General features: G+C 28.8%; 2 protein-coding genes across 4 annotated transcripts; one reads left to right on the top strand and one right to left on the bottom strand.

Annotated features, from left to right (window-relative positions):
* Nucleotides 1-1294: 1294 nt before the first annotated feature.
* LOC132308193 (RNA polymerase II transcriptional coactivator KELP) lies at nucleotides 1295-5696 on the top strand. 2 transcript variants are annotated; one of them, XM_059806215.1, is made up of 4 exons: nucleotides 1295-1735; nucleotides 2523-2628; nucleotides 4989-5068; nucleotides 5323-5696. In XM_059806215.1, exons 1-4 carry the CDS (start codon nucleotides 1406-1408, stop codon nucleotides 5326-5328), a joined length of 522 nt encoding a protein of 173 aa, XP_059662198.1. In that variant the 5' UTR covers nucleotides 1295-1405; the 3' UTR covers nucleotides 5329-5696. The 2 variants fall into 2 exon arrangements, with proteins under 2 accessions (XP_059662198.1, XP_059662197.1); XM_059806214.1 differs by lacking the exon at nucleotides 4989-5068 and having other exon boundaries at nucleotides 1301-1735.
* Nucleotides 5697-9838: 4142 nt separating this feature from the next.
* Nucleotides 9839-12407, bottom strand: LOC132308192 (probable protein phosphatase 2C 80). 2 transcript variants are annotated; one of them, XM_059806212.1, is made up of 4 exons: nucleotides 12133-12407; nucleotides 10900-11215; nucleotides 10651-10797; nucleotides 9839-10357 (listed from the first exon to the last, which is right to left on the bottom strand). In XM_059806212.1, the coding sequence occupies exons 1-4, from the start codon at nucleotides 12168-12170 to the stop codon at nucleotides 10076-10078; spliced, it is 783 nt and encodes a 260-aa protein (XP_059662195.1). In that variant the 5' UTR covers nucleotides 12171-12407; the 3' UTR covers nucleotides 9839-10075. The 2 variants fall into 2 exon arrangements, with proteins under 2 accessions (XP_059662195.1, XP_059662196.1); XM_059806213.1 differs by having other exon boundaries at nucleotides 10900-11212.
* Nucleotides 12408-21204: the final 8797 nt, after the last annotated feature.

The following is a 21204-nucleotide window of genomic DNA, read 5'->3' as shown; positions in this document are numbered from 1 at the left end:
TTAGTATGAGTTCGTTGACCGCGTACGGTGACGAATTTCATGATAACAAGAAATAGAAATGAATCGTTCGATGTCTGCTTGTTCTCCCCTCTTCAATTCCCAATGAACAATATGATCTTGACCTATTATGTGTTCCATTTGGTCGATCTGATACTTTGTTAACTTTTTGATCTTTATGTTCCCACTGATACCTAATCGATAACGAATCTGAATGGCTTTTTGAGGTCCAATTCCATCCTTTTTTGTTGAATGGTGGAGTTCCGAGAGGGAATGAATATATTTGTCACTTAACCCTGTTATGATTAGACCCACTCGAAGCCCATCTCATCCTTTGAGCCTTGTACGGTCATGCATAGTATTGCTTACATTGCTAACGCTAATGACTAATTGAAATGATTTCAATTCATATCTTAATTCTTAATAGGACTATAGGAGAGTTATTAATATATAAAATGAATCTAATGATAAATAATTAATATATAAATGAATCTAATGATATACTATATATTACATTACAATATACTATATATGTAATTAGTTATCTACCATTAAATTTATATATATAATTATTTATCATTAGATTCATTATATATATATATATATATATATATATATATATATATATATATAATTTTAATCAGATTGAATACTAAAGGAATCGAATTATCTTAATTTCTGTTTGATTTGTTAAGGTAACATTATAAACATGTTATTGGAGTTTTTATCCAATCAATATTTGGATTTTTTGTTCAATTCATATTTGATTATTCAAATCAAATTCAAATTTAAATTCATAATTCATAATCTATTAACAGATGATACGCAGATGTCTTGAGGGATAGTACCTTCGGTAGATTTTGGAGAGCCAAATAATCTTTTTCAAAGTTCTATTGCCTTATAAATATATATATATATTTATCTTATTTTGAATTGAAATTAAGGTTTTCATTTGTTTGGATATAAAATACATATATATTTTTATTTTTTGATGTTTAGTTGTCATAAAGTATTTACGAAGAAAAAATTATTAAATTCTAAGAATAATAATTTACTCATCAATTTTAGGCAAGTCATTTTCCACGTCCTGCTTGATGAATTCAATCGAATATATATATATATATATATTTAACGTAAAAAAATAAAAATCATTTCGCAAGAAAATATTTTACGTAGGGAGCCTAAAGTAAATTCAATTTAAACGTTAAATTTGAACATATTTATACTTGAGTTGCCACGTAACGATCTGAGTGAAGATTTGGCCGCATCTGATTTATTGCCCCAGCACGTGCACACATCTACACACCTATTCCACTGCCTTTTTCAGTTACACAGATTGCCCGATCAAGCAGAATTACACAGATTGCCCGATCAAGCACTGTTTGGCAGCCTATAAAATCTCTCACAGATGGAACCAGAAACTCAAGAGAAAATCGAAGAAACGGTATTGGAGATCCTGAGGAGCTCCAACATGGACGAGACGACCGAGTCCAAGATCCGCAAAATGGCCTCCGACAGGCTCGGAATCGACCTCTCCCAGCCGGACCGCAAGCAATTCGTCAGGAAAGTCGTCAATGCCTACCTCGAAGAAGAAAAGGCGAAGGCCGAAACAGAACCGGCCGAAGAAATCACCATAACCGAACAGCCCGAAGAAGAAGGAGATGAAGAGGAAGGCCGAAAGAGAAAGAGAGGCGGTGCTAAAGAGTTCGATGACGAAGGCGATCTCATTGTTTGTAAGGTGAAGTCGGAGCTTTTAAGTCTTCTTTTTTTAACTTTATTTATTTGTCTTGAGCATTGGTTTTGATAGCTAGGGTTTTCGGAAGATCTGAATAGGTTTTTAGCCCTAATTTCTTAATAAATGTGATGGACACTACAATTTACACACGTACATATACATGTTGTGTTAAAGTGTTTTTATGTTTATATATGTACATAGATGTATGTATGCATAAAGACATGATGTATGTGAAAAGTTTATGACATATAGACGTATATGAATATAAATCTTTGATATACAAAATTAGAAAAGTTCACATCCAGTTAATACTTATATTAGTTGAGGGGAGGCCGTTTTATTGGTCCATGATAATGAAAAATATGATGTTGAAAATTTCTGATTTCTCTTTTTTAGTCGAGCAAATAGTTTGTCTGCAATCGAATATGATTTGTTCATCTTGAGCACTGGTTTTGGTAGTAATTGAAAATTTGAAATGGATTTTAACCCTAATTTTTTATCTTGTCTATATGTGTGTATGTGTATATAGATACATGTATATATATCTTTGATACTTATATGGTTTTGAGTGGAAGTCATTTCTTGGTCCAAGATAATGAAAAATATGATGTTGGGAATTTTGATTTCTCTTCTTTTCCAGCAATAATTTGTTGGCAGCAAAATAAAATGAGTGCACATATATCCACATACATTCCTACATATATACATACATACCAACAAACAGAGAAAGTAATTACTTGCAATTTTATTTAATTTATGTAAATTATTTATTTGTTGTGCTTTGATGTAGCTATCGGAAAGGAGAAGGGTGACTATTCAAGATTTTAGAGGGAAGACACTGGTGTCAATTAGGGAATACTATAGAAGAGATGGAAAAGAGCTTCCTACTTCCAAAGGTAAATGATCTGGTAATTTTATTAATAAAATTTCTTTGGCTTATGTGCTACTTTTACCTTATAGCTTGATGCATATATGTGGAACAAAATTTACAAGTTTCTCAATGGTTAAAGGAAAATAAAAGTTAAAAGGTTAGAATAAGAGCTAAACATGAAAGAATAAAATGGAAATCATGTTTTTATTTATTTTTTGTGTTTTTGTTCTTATGTGATCCGTTGTGCGTCTTCGCTGGTAGTCTTGGGTATGAAGAACTTTGGTTTGTTGAACTTTTACAGGAAGTTGAAGGTGCAAATTTACAAGTTTCTCAATGGTTAAAGGAAATAAAAGTTAAGGTTAGAATAAGAGCTAAACATGAAAGAATAAAATGGAAATCAGTTTTGTGTGTGTGTGTGTTCTTATGTGATCCGTTGTGCATCTCCGCTGGAATGTTTGGGTATGAAGAAGTTTGGTTTGTTGAGCTATTACAGGAAGCTGAAGGAGCATATTTTGGCAGTGTATTGATAATTATAGTACTTCTAAGGTTCTTTGCATTTCCTCAAGCACTTTATAGTGTGCCACAGCTTTAGTGACCAAAGTTTATAAGCCTCATATGACAAACTAAAAGTGCTAAGTATAGATGCATAATTTATGAACAAATCCTAATTTTGTTGAAAATTTTAGTTGGCATAAATGAATTGAAATTACATCTTGATAGCGATTTGTATTTGTATTGGACATCCTTGAAAAGGATTTGCATCTCCTTTCTTTCAATAACAAATAACAAAATAAAAGTAACTTTCATGGTTATTATAATAAGCTTTGATGAAAAAGATCATGCAAGCTATAAGATAATTATGCTGTTACCTCTTCTAGTGTGATGCCAATTTCTTCACTGAACCACCTGAAATCTGGCTGTAAAAAACCCTATTTCAACTGAGTTCTGCAATGGAATCACAGCTTTCAATCTTCTGCCACACCAGCATTACCAGATTTTTAACTGGGTGATTTGATGCTCTTGCTGAAACTTGTGATTCTATGCAGCTAATTTGTTTCTTTTGTTCGTCTTTTTTCTTTTCACCGGGAAAAGTGTCTTCTGCCTTTTTTTCTTACCATAGACCGATAGGTTAGTGTCTTATGAAAATTTAAGGGGTCTAAAGACAGAAAATTTTATTTATTCTTATAAAATTTAGGGGATTATATTCACCACTTGTAATATTTCTTGGTGATTTTAAAACTTCTATTGTGACTGTGAGCTTCATGTTTTTTTGTATCCCTTGAAGCCATAAAATGTCGAGGTCCCAAAGTCTTCTCCACCAGACTTTGGCATCCCCGGTGAGAGCTTAGCTGCCCTTTTCGCGAACCCATTGAGCTCTTTCATCCCATTTACCTTGCCCTGATCGACGACTACACCACTTAAAAAGGAGGAAAGAACGAAAGAAAGAATGATCGTCCGCATCCTACGAGTGAGCCTCTAAAGGAGATCAAATGAGTTCCAACAGCTCATGAGAGAGTCTTTTTTCATTGGAATTCATCAAATAGGTAGCAGAAAACTCAGTGGACTCCTTTCTTCGTTCGTGGGTCTCCCTTCTGTTTCATAGGGCTAAAAGGTGGACCTTAAAGGCGCTTTTCGGGACAAAATGTTTTATTTTTACAAATTTCATTTTGAAGTATTTTCTTAATGGCTGTTGCTCAATAAGAGTGCGCCTTAACTTCAGCTTCAAATGTAGTTAATTAGAATTCTTTCAATTTGAATTTTGCTTGCTTTTTATTTAGGGATGTCAACAGGTAGGTTTGCGGCGGGTTACCCCTATATCAAACCCGCCCTGCAAAGACATTTAATTCCCAAACCTTCCCCATATCAGAGTCGGGAATGGTTCAGATTACCCCGCTAATTATTATTATTTTTATTTATTTAATTTTTTTTTTTTAAGGAGAAAACAATTTTGAATGAGTTTATGACATTTTTTTAGAAAAGATAAGTATAAAAGTACATAACAATCACAATCATGAATTTTCTTAACTTTGTATTTGAAATTTTATATTATCAGTAAAAATAATGAAAGAAAAATGTTATAACTAATAATAGAACATATATTTATTAATAATTGGGGTGGGCTGGGGTTTCTGACACTACCCTAACCCCCCACTAACGGGGAAAAAATGCACCCAAACACGTTCCATCAGTGCCGGACGGGGCGGGTTAAATTGACAGCCCTATTTTTACTTTTTTTGTTTTTGTTTTTGTTTTTGTTTTTGTTTGTTTGTTTGTTTATTTATTTATTTTAGTTTACTATTTCCTTACTTTTGATTGAAACCAGCATAGTTTATCAAGAAAAAGTGATTTTCAAGGTTTTAAGGAGGAAAATTTGGCTTTCCGCAGTCAAATACAATAGGAAAGAGGACAAGAAATACCAAAAAAGGAACAGAGATCCTTGTGAAACCCTTCTTGCCATTGAGCTGGTATTCTTTGCTTGTATAATCTCTTTTAACTGGTTTAATTGATTTAGCCATATGATTTTTATATTTGTAATCTCTCTATGATCACTTACATGCTCCACTACATGGAGATTGGAGATGGATGCCATCCTATATAATTATTATATCATTGCCTTCTACTTAAGCTCTGGTTTTCTTTTACACCTACTTTTCTAATTCATCATGCTTTCAATACTAGAAATGAAAATAAAATTTTCGCTGTTGTTGCTGTATCCCAGGAATAAGCTTGACAACTGATCAGTGGTCATCCTTCAAGAAGAATGTACCTGCCATAGAGAAAGCCATCAGGAAGATGGACTCAAGGCTGAACTGAGGGTATTGCTTGCTAGATGAAAACTCTAGAGCCATTGGAAACCCGAGCAACGATATTTTATCACTGAAACCCTTCCTGTTTGTAGTTGCACAATGGGGTCTGGTTTTTGAGGAATTTTGTGTTGATATTTCAATGTCAAAATACTTTCTGTGTAAGTTGAATTTCTGTGTTCTTGGATCTGTGCTAGATGTTGAAGCGCAAAGCCCATTAAGAACTGATGTGAATGATCTGCTTTAATGAAATGAACTACTATTAAGCTTGAGTAGTTTTTCCTGTGAACATCTGTTGTACTCTATGTACCATTTAAAGAATTATATATATATTTGCTATGTTTTGGGAGCACCCAATCGTGTCTAGGATTTTTGAAATGGAAGGGAATTTGGTTCTAAGTTTAAAAGAAATTGGAATTGGAATTGGAAAAAGCAAATTCCAATTCCAAAGCTTTTAAATGCAATGATTATGAATTTTTTTGTAACCTTTATGATAATTATAAAGGAGTCATACATGTTGCATCTTGCTACAATAAAGTCATATTATTTAGGGTTAATTATAATGACACTTCATGAAGTTTGATTTATTGATGAAAGTTATGATTTATTGATGAAAGTTAGTCCTTTTTTTTTTTTATAACATTGATCACCTATTAGGTTTGACAAAGTTAACAAAGATACCCCTCTGTCACATCTGATACGGTGAATTGACACTATTATCCTTTAATTTAATAGTTGACTTGTTTGGAACCTAGAATTATATTTTTAATCTTTACAACTCATTAATTAGACCAAACTACCCTTATACGCAAATAAAAAATGTGGGTGAAATCCACCTTCAAACCTTTGTGTCACACCCGCCACCACCATCACCACTCCACATCGCATATACATACATCATCAAATCTAGCGTAATCACCATCCAAATCCACACAACTACAAATCCAAATCCACATACATGTAAGAATAAATCTCATATATATATATAAAATATATAAATTCCATATTGAGAGAGATAGAATCACAGAGCCTCACAGACAAATATATATATATATATATATATATATATATAGATTTGCATTTCTAAAATTCTATAAATTTCTTGAATTTTCCAACACGTTGAGAAGTTCATGGTTGGTTGGTTAACGTTGAGGTGGTGGTGAATTATTTGAGTTTTTGTGTTCTTGTGGTGGAAGTGGTGGCAGTGGTGGTTGAAGTGGTGGCGATTGACCAGCAGTGGTGTAGCCAGAAATTTTCTTTAGTGGGGGCAATTTTTAACAACAATAATCTATATATATATATATATATATTATTTGAACCAAAATAATATATGTAAAAATTAAACAATACTAAATATTTCAGAATATTTTTCATATTCTGAAAGCACGCAGTCAAGTTTTCAAAATGTTCATGGCATAATAATAGTAAATTTAGATGATAAAAAAATATATATCAGATTACTTGTCTCCGCACTGCAATATTTGTTTGAATTTTGTGAATTTTTGAAATATTGAAGACTCGCCGAAAGAGAAATATTATAGATTGAAAATGTGATGGAAATTAACAACACATTTGTTTGTGGTAAAGTCAAAAGTGTGAAAGAATATCTTGTATTTTTGAATAAAGTGGGAAAGAATATAATATTTTGAGAAAGTAAAAAAAAAATATCATATTTTTTGAAAAGATTATATTCTTTTTTTATTTTTTATTATTTTTTATAATACCGTAGAAAAAAAATATCATATTTTTTGGAAAGATTATATTTTTATATTTTTATTTTTTATAATACCGTTAATAGTCATTAGGTTATATACATAGATAATATATATACATACAATGTCAATTTTTAGTGGGGACAATTATACAAATATAAAAAAAAATTTATATAAAATTTAAAAAAATAAAAAAAAATAAAAAATTCAGTGGGGGCTGCTGCCCCCACTTGTCCCTACGTGGCTCCACCACTGTTGACCAGGTTGGTGTGGCCCGAAATAATGTGCACTGGGAATTACACTGGTTTGTAATGGAAAAAGCATTGCAACGATATTCCGATGATGCCCTTGAAGAAGATGACGACGTTGGTTGCTGGTGGCGAAAGGGAAACAGAGCTTCTTCTGGGTTCGCTGGGGAAGAAGATGAAGCGCCACAAGTGGGTGCAACCCCACGCGCGACGACGATGGGGTGCCTGAGCCCATTCCGGTGGCAGTTGGGGCCTAAAAAAGGGTGATCCGACCCCACGATGCCATCCCCTTGCCTTCAACGATGACAATTTGAAACTTACAAGGCCCGAATTCAACTCAATTTGGACTAATCTGGAACTCCACATCATACTTTGTTGCTCGTCTTCAACACAGACTAGAATAATGATTTCTCTGATTACCCTCGAGGTAGCGGTTTCACAGTGTGGCCATGGTGGGAGGAGGTGGCAGTGGCCATACTGTGAAACCGCCACCTCGAGGGCAATGGTGATGGTGTATAGGAGGTTGAGAGGTGGTTGTAGTGCCGGTCGTGTTTTTTGGGGCAGTGGTGGTGGGTGAGGGTGATGACTGATGACAGGTGCCTTAAAAGTTGTGGATAATAAGACTATCTCCAATGCAAAATGTTATTTTTGTATCTCAAATTTATATTTTGAGATAAATTACGGTGTCAAAATGTTATATTTTAGTAACTATGTTCTAATGATGTATTTCATCCAAAATGTTATTTTTTTTTTATGCCACAACCATTTTTTTTTATGTATTTATATTTTATTTAGCTTATTTGTCTTATTAAAAATAAATAAAAAAATTTAATTATCAAATCCAAAGAATATAAATTATATAAAAATAAATGAATAAACTAGTCATTTACATAACAAACAAACTCTATCAAAACATTGGACAAATCATCTCAGCCCCCAATGCCTCTATCTTTATTCTCGTTCTTGACTCTAAACTTGCCCCCCCCCCCCCCCCCCCCCCTCTCTCTCTCTCTCTCTCTGTATATATATCCAATTGCAAACTACAAAATCTACAAAAATCAGAAGTTCTTTCTGCTAACTTGTATGTATGGGTTTTGTTTTAATTTTTTTTTTTCTTTCTAAATCAACTAATCAAGGTCTTTAATTCTTATTTTGCAAACTAAATCCTATTTGGTGAAATTTTTTATGATTTTTTTTTTTTAAAAAATATATATATATTTACAATATAAAATAACAAAATTTGCATTGCATTGTGAGGTAATCACCTTAATCTACAATTTATTTTAGCAAAACAAATATATTTTTTTATTTCTTTTTTTTTTTTTTTCATAGTGAAAATTTTCAAATAGTTCTCGACTCTGAACCCCACCTATGTGCGCGCGCACGCAACTGTAAACTACAAAATCATCTCTAAGAATCAGAAGTTCAAAACCCATATCTTTCAGTTTCCATCGCCCGCAATTTCGGTTCGAGAGAGGTGGTGCACCAGAGCCTGAATCACAACTGTGTGTACTTTCTCTTTCTAGATGATGAAGGGGAGAGGAGAGAGGCAGGGGAGAGAATGCAATAACAGATTTGGCACCTGTTATATTTTGTGCTATATTTGACACATTATTTGACAAAGTTATATTTTGGCAGCCATTTTTACATGCCATTGGAGAGCTCATGCTAAACCCATCTACTATATTTTGAAATTGGAGCCAATATAGTAGGTGGTTGGAGTTGCTCTAATGATGGGGGTATTTCGGCCACGTAAATGTTTTGATATTTTGAATTAAGAAATTATTATTTTATTGAAGGGCAATAACGTCTTCGTATACCTTTTTAGGGGCTGTTTGGTTACAATTTCTGACAGGGGGTGTGAGTGTTCAAAAAAAAGCTAACTATCATCTGCCTGTCAATAAAGCAAATCTCAAGAAGTGTGAGTGTAATTAACCCTATTATTTATAATTGTTCCAAGTTTATGTTCGGTTGTATGTAATTGGAGTCTTGGAATTGGTAAAATTGAAGAAAATTTATGTTCAATTTTTTGAGTTGCTTTTTTTCAATTCCACATATTTCAATCAATTCTAAAACTTCAATTCTATACGACCGAAATTAGTGATTGCATGTTGGATGGTGAATTTGTTTTTGGGCTTAGCCTCAAGTACATCATTATGGAACACATGATTTTGGAAAAACAAAATTGTTTGAAAAAAATATTGAGAGCTTGTCGTGTTGAATTGTTTGAAATCCTCTTAAGGCTATGTTTGGCAAGCATGAAATTGGAGCTCTGGAATTGAAATTGATGGAATTGGAGAAAAGCAACTTAAAAAAATTGAACCAAAATTTTCTTTAATTCCACTAATTCCAAGACTCCAATTCCATGCCGCGAAACATACCTTAACAAATATAATTACTACAAGTCATATGCTAAATAATTGGCAGAACCAGATCAAAAAAATGTTGCTGAATGAAGTGTACCAGAAACATTGTTAACACAAACGCCTTGTTGATCAACAATATGAACTGGTTTCGCAAAAATGTTCTCTAAGAAATTAGTTCATTCTTTCCATTGATCGGCTTATACAGAGGACAACTTCAGTGAATTCAAATATTTCTCAACAAAAAGTTGCTCGTAAGCTACTAAATTCTATTTACAATCTCCAGCTTGGCACTCCATTAACCTGACATGAGCTCTTATCCATTGGAAACACACAACTTACTGATCAAAGAATATAAGCAACAATAACAGTTATGTCATCTTCTTTGCCACCAAAACGATCTTTCCCTGCCATGAGAGATGCTTCTGTAAACGGAGTACCAGCAGCTGCGTCCACTGAGTTGTAATAAGCATGTTCAGCTATTGCCCGGGCAACATGCTCTACGTCAACACAATCTCTACTCACCATTTTCACAACATCCTCAATCTGATTTGCAAACATGTTGTCAAACAGACCGTCCGTGCCAACAACAATTAGATCTCCAGCCCTTACTGCAATTTCAAAAATCTGCATGCCATGTTGGGAAAATCATTCAAAACATGTTGCAAATTTGAAGAGCATGGATCAACTACCATCAACCTTGCCAAACACATGATATATATATATATATATATATATATATATATATATATTGAATAATTGGAAAGGATATCAATAATCTTTGAGTGTTCATATGTTTCCAAAGAGAGTGATATGACAAGAAAAAGAAAATGTTAAGAGTGCATAATATTTACTCCAATGTAAGTAAATCAAATATAATAGATGAAGTAAAAGTAGATGTTGATTAATAATTATGGTACCTGTGCTGAACTTGGTTTATCTTTTGATGTGTTTCCAAGCTGATATGGATGATTGAAGCGGCGTTGCTGAATTGGTGATTTGTAAACATCTTCTCCTTCTCTAATCAACAAAAATCCGCTATCACCCACATTCGCAGCGTGCAAATGCTTTAACAAGAAACAAGATTATACGTCATTAGGAATTATATGCCGGAATAGTACTAGTGAGTGATAGAGATCATTATTTAATTACAGTGAAGAAACACTTACATTATCTTTCAGTGTTAATATGCAAGCTGTAGATGATCCTTTAACATTGGTCTTTGAGTAGGCTTCATCCAAAACCTTTCTCGGATCAACGTCACTTCTTGCTTTGTTTTGGATTGCATTAACACAGTTTGTTATGAGTTGCCGAGCATATTCTCCTGCATCTACACCACTCTTCCACCAGCCTCCAACGCCATCCGCGACACCAATCGTTTGGCTTTCTTCACATATAAAGTGGGCATCATCCCCTTGAGGAGTTCGGGATTTCTCCTTTGGTATGTAGAAAGCTCCACAAACCATATTCAAGCTTTTTTTCCTGCTGAATTAGAAAAATTTAAGTAAAAACCATTAATGAAGAAACATTTATTTTCCAGCTTCTTTCCCTTCTGAACCGAGCAATAAAAGTAAAAACCATAAATGAAGCAGCATTTTATCCGAGCCATTAAACCTCAAGTTGGATGTTTATGTTAAGAAACATAACAAAAAAGAACTGAGAGGATGTGAATGCTACTCATATTAGGTTAATGGCCACCAACTAACCTGTTTTTGTTACAAATGATATTAAGTACCAACACATATACTATGTGAAACAAACGGGGGTTTTTGCTTAGTAAAGTGGTACTAAAAGCTAACGATGGATTCGAGTTTGAAGATAGTCACTTTGTTTAAATAGTACTAAAAGTTAAGGATGAAAATTAAAATTCCGAGAATGCCGACTCCTACTGGAGTTGTGGGTCTCACCACTTCCACTCATATATTCCTATCCGGCATTCTCCCTATTTTTGTACCCAATTCTTTTTACCCTGGGACAGCATATTAGGTGAGCTTGTTGTGATTGCAAAATCAAATTAAGTACACGGAAATACACAATTCAAGATCAAAAGCCCCAAAATTAAAAAAAACTAAAATAGAATAAAATGAATGTAAATTTGATAAAGTTATAGAAGATCATGAATTTATAGGACGGTTATTTGGGAGAAAACGTTGAAAAAGAAGGTATTGCCGTTGAAGAAAAAAAAAATGATCCAACAAAAGCACTTTATAATAATCCCAAAGACAGCAGATATATGATGATCGAACTACATATTCACAAAATTAAAAGGCAAAAGTGAATTAATATTCAGATGAAGAGCAATTCGATGAAATTGTAATGATAATCAATAAACTGTGAAAATAAAAAGTAGAGAGAATATGGGCGAGAAAGAAAAGGAAAAGGCGTGAAAGAAAAGAGCGTACTCGATTGGAAGAGTTGGTCCAGAAATCGCAAAGTCCATTGTCAAAGGTCACAGAGAGCAAGAATGAGAGTAGTGATACGTTATCGATGATTCGATGATGATGGATATAAGAAGTTTAACAAAGTAATTTAAGAATGAACCCTCGTGTGAACAGGAGGAGAAATTGATTACTCAGAGCTTTACTAGGAATAGGAAAATACGATTATTGGTAGGATTAGGAATATATCTACGCCTCCGATGATGCAAGTTTTATACATGTATCTCTCTCTCTCTCTCTCTCTCTCTCTCTCTCTCTCTCACACGCGCGCGCGCGCGCACACACACACTTCACTATTTATATTTATCTCACACACGCACACTTCACTAATCCGAGTTGTAAATGGAAACTAATATTATTGGTTCATGGAAAGTGTTTGTTACATTTTATTTTTATTTTTTATTTTTTAGTTTTTGGAAAAAGATGATATCATAAAACCCTTTTTGTTTTATGTTTTTATGGTAAAATTAGTGCAATATAAATTCTTTTTTAAAAACCAATATAATGTGAATCCCATTTTTTTTAACAATCATTCAATTTTATTTTTTATTTTTTTGAAATATCATGTAACAAATTTAGTTACCAAATTCGTCAACAACAAAGATATACTTACAATGAAATAATAAATGGAAAATAGAAACAATTGTCAAATGGATGGGCCCTAAGATTCCTATTAGATTAAGGAAATATTGTGCTGGATTTTGAATTCTGACTTTATAACAGAATCCTCCTCCTCCTCCTCCTCCTCCTCCACCATCACCACCACCACCAAAAATAAATAAAAAAATAAAAATAAAAAAACTTGTTTTGCCTTATCATAGTTATATATGCAAAAACATAACAAAGTACCATAATTTTATGGGTTAAATATCACATTTAAATACCTTTTAAAAATTATTATCACTAAAGTTATAAACGTTTGGTCCGTTTTTCACTAAGACCCTAAACTTACTTTTTAGAGTTGTCAGATTACTTTTTGAGTGTAAAATGACATTACTACCCATTTGACTTTGTCAAAACCCCTTTTATCCTAAATAAAATTATTTAAAATATCAAAATACCCTAGCAAACTTTTCCTTTTCCACCTATTATTACTTATCTCTTTCTCTATTTTGGCTTCAATGTAATTTTTTTTTAGGGTAAAGTACAACCACACCCATTGAGGATTGACAAAAAGGCATTCAGATGAAACTTACCTATTTTTTGGACAAAAACACCCTCTGAAGGTTCAAAAATGGACAAAGACACCCCCTTTATATGAAAAATTGACCAAATTACCCTTTGACCGTTTAGGAGACTTTTTTAACTTTACAATTTAATAAATTAGACCAATCTACCCTCATAAACAATTTATGCATAAAAAAAAGTAACAATTTATGTATTGTTCAGTTTTTTTTTTTTTTTTTTTAGTTATTTACTTTATAAATATCCCAACTTCTTAAAAATATAGACGTCTAAAATGATTTTTTGATTTAATACATATATTTCAAATAAATTATATTTTGTTATTACTTCTTTTCTTTTTCTTTTTTATTTTTAAATTAAGATGCTTAATTCTTTTAACTAAAAAAATTAAACCAATCTCTTTTCCTTAAAAATAAAAAATATTATACCAGTATAACTTTATGCATCTTAAATTATATATCAAATATTATGCATTTCCCAATATAGAAGGGAAAAAAAGTAATAATAAAACAAAGGCAAAAAAAAAAAAAAAAAAACAAAGGCATGCATAAAGTTATACTGGTACCTATTTTCTTTTATATTGGGAAATGCATAATATTTAATATATAATTTAAGATACATAAAGTTATACTAGTACCATATTTTTTATTTTTAAGGAAAAGATATTGGTTTAATTTTTTTTAGATGAAAGAATTAAATATCTTAATTTAAAAATAAAAAAGTAAAAGAAAAGAAGTAATAACAAAATATAATTTATTTGAAATATATATATTGAATCAAAAAATCATTTTAGACATGTACATTTTTAAGAAGTTGAGACATTTATAAAGTAAAAAAAAAAAAAGTAAACAATATAAAGTTTTTTTTAACTTTTTTTTATGCATAAATTATTCATGAGGGTAGATTGGTCCAATTTATTAAATTGTAAAGTTAAAAAGTCTCCTAAATGGTCAAAGGGTAATTTGGTCAATTTTTCATGTAAAGGGGTATCTTTGTCCATTTTTGAACCTTAAGGGGTGTCTTTGTCCAAAAAACAAATAAGTTTTCTCTGAGTGTTCTTTTACCAAATCTCAGGGGGTGTGGCTGTACTTTACCCTTTTTAACCTCTCGACTTGCATAATGCATTATATTTATATTAACAAAAATTTTATCAGTTATAATGCGTGACAACTCTTGATTCTTAAGCTTCAATACCGTATTTCATTTGTTTTATATAGTAATTACGATCAAACGATTCAGACACATTACAAAAGAATACACCTAAATCACTGCAAAAAGTTTTTTTTTTTTTTTTTTTTTTTTTTTTTTTTTTTTTTAACTACTTCAAAATTTAAACTGAATTGACGATATTTTATTTATTTATATATAAATGAATTTTATTAAAGAGCACAATAGATCTGATGATTGAAAAATTGGAGCAATTTGTGCTTGTGTGTGTATATATTTATACAAAGAATATATCTCTTTTATTTATTTGTGTGAATCTTTTTCTATTATGAGTTTCATTTGAAACAGATTTTTTATTTATTTACATATATTTCAACTAGTGATGGTGGTGAGGTGGTGCGAGGTGGCCCACGTATGAAGATAAAGGGAAAGTATGAGAGAGAGTGAGGGTGTTGTTGGATAATTAATTATTGGGGGGTAATTTTGTCCTTATACAATTATGATATTTCAGATTTGGTCAAATGTCACTTTCAATCATCTTTCAAAAATAACTATCACTCATATTACAAATTTTTGCTTCGTTTTTCACTAACACCCTAATCGTTAGTTGAAAAGTTCTGACATGATGTAAAATGACTTAATCACCTTTTAAATTTGTCAAACCAACCCATTAGCTTAAATAATTAGATTAAAAGACTAAAATACCCCTAGAAAGTTGTAAATTTACTAATTATATCTATATCTATATTATTATTAAATGTGTAAAGAGTTTCAGTGTTTCAGTATTTCAGTATTTATTTATTAATAAAAAAATATTTATTAATTGATAAAAACAATTTATGCTAGAGAATGATATATTCAAAGAAAATAAAATAATTTCTATAAAACTCTACCACAAATTACCTATTTTATTTTTTATAAAACTCTATCACATATAACCTATATATATATTAGATCTGGCTTGTGGTGTACATATTTTTTCTTTTCTCTTTATAATTGGTCTCATAAGTTTTTTCTTTACTTTTTCTTTTTATAAGCATTATTATTATGTTATTTTACTTTTGTTTTATTTTTATTTTTTTATTTCTAATAGATGTTTAGAAGTAGTTGATTTGTTTTATTTTTATTTTCTCTTTCTAATTGATGTTTCTAATAAATGTTTAGAAGTGGTTGATTTTTTTTCTTAATTTTATTTTATTTTATTATTTTTGGTTCATTCTTAATTTATTATTATTTTGAGTCATTATTGTTATTTTTTTTTTCTTTTTTCACAAGCATCATTCTTCTTTTTTCTTTACTTTTTATTTTTATTTTACTCTTTGTGAGTTTTTGTTGTATTGAGAAGGTTGGATTGTTATTTATTTATTTATTTTTTACTTTTCCTTTTTAGAAGCATTATTATTATTTTTTTTCTCTTATTTTATTTTTATTTTTCTCTTTCTAATAGATGTTTAGAAATGGTTTGTTTTATTTAATTTTTCTCTTTCTGATGGATGTTTAGAAATAGTTGATTTAGTAAGTTTACTTTGAATTGTGATTTATTTTCTTTTATTTTATTAATTTTTATTTATGGTTCATTCATAATGTATTATTATTTTGAGCCATTATTGTCATTTATTTTTGTTTACTTTTTATTTTTCAAAAGTATCATTATTCTTTTTTCTTTAGTTTTTATTTTTATTTTACTCTTTGTAAGTTTACTTTGGATTGTAATTTTTTTCTCTAGTTTTTATTCTTTATATATTATTTGAGTCGGATTTCAATGTTTTTGATTTTCGGTTGTACTTGATTTTGAATTGAATTTGTTGCTGATGATTTTTTATATTTTATTTTTTTTTTCAATTTTTATTATTTTTTATTTTTGGTTCATTCTTAATATATTATTTTGAGGAGGGTTTCAATGTTTTTTGATTTTCGGTTAGACTTAATTTTGACTTGACTTTGAATTACCTATTTACCAATTTATTATGATTTTTTTAATAATAAAAAATCTAATTAGATAATTATTATTAATTTTATTTTATGAATTAATAGAGTTTTTTTTTTGTTAATGCATAATAAAATATTTAATAAATTAATTGGTGCATAAATAATTAATTCACCACATATTATCCTCATACATATTTTTATTATTATTATTATTATTTTTTACATCCTCATGATATTGGGCAGTGGATTAGGAGGCATAGGCATCGCCTCTCGATCCAATCCGCCTTCCCTTACCCCCAACACACTCTTGATGGTTTTTTTTTTAAGTAATACATATACATAGTAATAAGTTAACAACATTAATATATTACATTAAATATTAAAAGGAGTGCTATTGATAATTTAATTTCAAATTTGTTAACTTTAGCACAAATCAATTACCAATTAAAATTAAATAGGTAAAATAACATAATTTCTGTAAAACTTTAACACAAATTACCTTTTATTATGAGTTTTTTAAGGAAATCTAATTAGACAATGATATATTTACAGAAAATAAAATAATTTCCCTATTTTATTTTCAATAAAAACACGTTAGACAATTATATATTTAAAGAGTTTTTATAAATTACCTATTTATCCATTATTATAAATTTTTTAATAAAAGAAAACCTAATTAGACAAAAAATTATTAATATAAAAAATACTTATTAATTGATCTAGAAAATAAAATAATTTCTTTAAAACTCTGCCACAAATTATCTTTTATTATGAGTTTATTTTAATAAATAAAATAAAATAATTTCTTTAAAGCTCTACCCCAAATTACCCATTTTATTTTCAATAAAACTCTATCACATTAAACAAGGATATATTTAAAGAGTTTCTATAAAATTCTAACACAAATTACCTATTTATCTATTTATTATTTTGAGTTAAAATAAAAAAATCTAATTAGACAATAATTATTAATATAAAAAAATTTATTAATTGATATATAAAATAAAATAATTTTTCTAGAATTCTAACAAAAATTACCTGTTATTATAATTTTTTAATAAAAAGAAATCGAATTAAATAAGGATTTTAAAGAAAATAAAATAATTTCTATAAAACTCTACCACAAATTACCTATTTTTTTCAATAAAACTTTATCACATCAACCAAAGATATATTTAAAGAGTTTCTATAAAACACTAACACAAATTACATATTTATCTATTTATTATGATTTTTTTTAATAAAAGAAAATCTAATTATATGAGTATTATTAATATAAAAAAATATTTATTAATTGATATAAAAAAAGAGGTTTTAAAAGAGTTTCTATAAAACTCTAACACAATTTACCTATTTATCTATTTATTATGAGTTTTTTTAATAAAAGAAAATCTAATTAGACAAGAATTATTAATATAAAAATATTTTTATTAATTGATTTGAAAAGAGTTTTTAAAAGAGGTTCTATATAAAACTGTAACACAAATTACTTATTTATTTATTTATTATGAGTTTTAATAAAAGAAAATCTAATTAGACAAGAATTATTAATAAGAAAAATATTTATTAATTAATATAAAAATAAAATAATTTTTCTAAAACTCTACCACAAATTATCTTTTATTTTCAGTTTATTTTTTATTTTTATTTCTTTAATAAATGGTAATCTAATTAGACAAGAATTATTAATATAAAAAAATATTTATTAATTGATATAAAAAGAGTTTTTAAAAGATTTACTCTAACATATATTACCTATTTATTTATTAATTATGAGTTTTTTTAACAAAAGAAAATATAATTAAACAATAATATGTTAGAAAAATAAATGATTTCTGTAAAATATACCACAAATTACCGATTTTATTTTCTATAAAACTCTATCACATTATATATTTATTAAGAGTTTTTTAATAAAGTAAAATCTACTTTGACAAGAATATATTTAAAGAAAATAAAATAAATTCTATAAAACTCTACCACAAATTTGTTATTTTATTTTTTATAAAATTCTATCACAAATAACATGCATTTATCTATTTATTATGAATATATTTACAGAAAATAAAATAATTTGTATAAAACTCTACTACAAATTACCTATTTTATTTTCTTTAAAACTCTATCACATATAACCTGTATTTATATATTTATTATGAGTTTTTTAATAAAAGGAAATCTAATTAGACAATGATATATTTAAAGAAAATAAAATAAATTTTTAAAAGAGTTTTTATAAAACTGGAACACAAATTACAGATTTATCTATTTATTATGAGTTTTTTAATTCAAGAAAATCTAATTATACAAGAATTATTAATATAAAAAATATTTATTAATTGATATAAAAAATAAAATAATTTTTCTAAAACTCTAACGCAAATTATAGTTTTTTAATAAAAGAATATCTAATTAGACAAGGATATATATATATATATATATATATATATATATATATATATATATATATATATATAAAGAAAATAAAAAAAATTTATAAAATTTTTCCACAAATTACCTATTTTATTTTCAATAAAATTCTATCACATTAAATAGGGATATATTAAAAGAGTTTCTATAAAAGACTAACACAAATTAACTATTTTATTTTCTTTAAAACTGTTTGACATATAACGTGTATTTATTTATTTATTATGATTTTTTTAACAAAAAGAAATCTAATTAGACAATGATATATTTAAAGAAAATAAAATAATTTCTATAAAACTCTAGTACAAATGACAAATTATTTTATAAAACTCTTCCATAAATTATCTATTTTATTTTCTATAGAATGATATATTTAAAGAAAATATATAATAATATAATAATACATATAAATAAAATATAAAAGTGTAAGGAGTTTTAGCATTTCAATATTTATTTTTTAATAAAAAAATTATTAATTACTTTTAAAATAGAACTCTATCACATATAACCTCTGTATTTATTTATTTATAAAATCTAATTAGATAAGGATATATATAAATAAAATAAAATAATTTTTTATAAAATAATTAAAAAATATATGAAAAGAAAAATTCTATAAGTTACAAAACATTGATCACGTGCATCGTAGATGTCTTTTACTAGTGTATATATATATATACACACACATTACACACATAAAAAAAAAAAAAAAAAAAAAAAAAAAAAAAAAAAAAAAAAAAAAAAAACATAGGATCCTTTACTTCCAACAATTGGAGACATCAAAGATAATAATCACATGGAAAGTATAATCAAAGACAAAATCAAAATCAATTTCAGCCGAATCCGATCTATAATCGATCCTCCACGACAGCGTTGATGATGGACAGGGCAAAGGCTCATTTTCCATTACCATCAATAACAGCAAAATTCTTCTTGTACGAAGTAGGGATGACAATTTGACCCGCTCCCACGGTTACCCGCCTCACCCCGTCCCGTTTTTAACGGCTTTGGGGGACCGTTTTGGCTATTTGGGCGGGGATGGTTTGATGTACTAAAAATCCGCGCGGGTTTGGTGCGGGGGTGAGGGGAGGTCTCCCCGCACCGCCCTGCTCCGTTTAGATAGGCAAATTACTTAAGTAACCTTATTACATTAGTATATATACTTACCACTACTAGAAAAATCAACGTGCTATGCACGTGATGAGAAATGATTATTGATTTTTTTTCTTCCAGAAATTGCTTTAGATTCTTTTTGTAGTATAATGAAGAATTTGACAAAAAAAAAAAAATGTATCTCTAACATCTTAATATTAATAAACATGTTTATGTTTGTTAAATACTTAATCATGTGATTTAATAATTAGATTTAATAATTAGAGATATATTGAGTAGATTTATTAAGAAGAAGAGGTTAAATCATCAATAATGACATCAAGGAGCCATGGAGCTCTTATCTAGCCAATTCGTGTCCCACTATTGCATAATCTGGGACACCAAACCAGTTAAAGACCCAAATTAACGTTTCACTGAAATTTTATGTCTTCAACAACAATGGATCTGTCTTAAGGGTAAATCCTCTCTTTTCTATCACATTTGGAATAAACCAACTAATAATTAAAAATTATTATTATTAATTTTTTTAAAAGAAATGCTATCATTTTCAAACCACAAATTTTATTACAAACTTTAGATAATAAAGTTAAAAAAGTATCTCCATAAATACCAACAATAGAAAACGGAATTACTTACTCTAAAAGTCTTTGATATAATTATGTACATCAGTGAATTATGATGTAAGGTGTGCCGGCTAATTGTCAAGAACCTAAACACACGTCCGAGATCCTCCTAATTGCATGCATGTGAATCTAACTCTTTAGTCATATCTAAATCTATGTCACTTCACACTTGCATGCTGGGCATGAGAAATTTCTTTTCTTTTTTTTACCATAATCCAATTTTTTGTTAGAAGAGGTGTTAATTTGAATGTGAATACAATTCCTTCATTGTTAAAACTTGGTATAAAACTTACATGGGCGTGAATTTTTTTCATTTATCATAATTAACTACACATGCCATGTCCAAAATTGTAAAATATGCAAACAATTTATATATACGGATAAAAATGGCACAACTGTTCACTTTGATAATGAAAGATATATTAGTGAATTTGTTATATCTACTATCATTTATTTTTATTGAAAAATAAAATTTCAATTCTAATTTCATTAGAGATGTGATTTAACTTAATTACGTAACCATCAATGTGAACAACTAAGGAGAATAGGAAATTGGTTTAAAAGGTGTTTGATTTTAAAGCTAATTATT

Source organism: Cornus florida, unplaced genomic scaffold (genome assembly GCF_030987335.1).
Source record: "Cornus florida cultivar Cherokee Brave unplaced genomic scaffold, ASM3098733v1 CherokeeBrave_3.0.0_Hap2_Chr05, whole genome shotgun sequence".
NCBI lineage: Eukaryota > Viridiplantae > Streptophyta > Magnoliopsida > Cornales > Cornaceae > Cornus > Cornus florida.
Note: the sequence above shows the minus strand (reverse complement) of the source record. Positions and strands in the feature narration are given on the sequence as shown.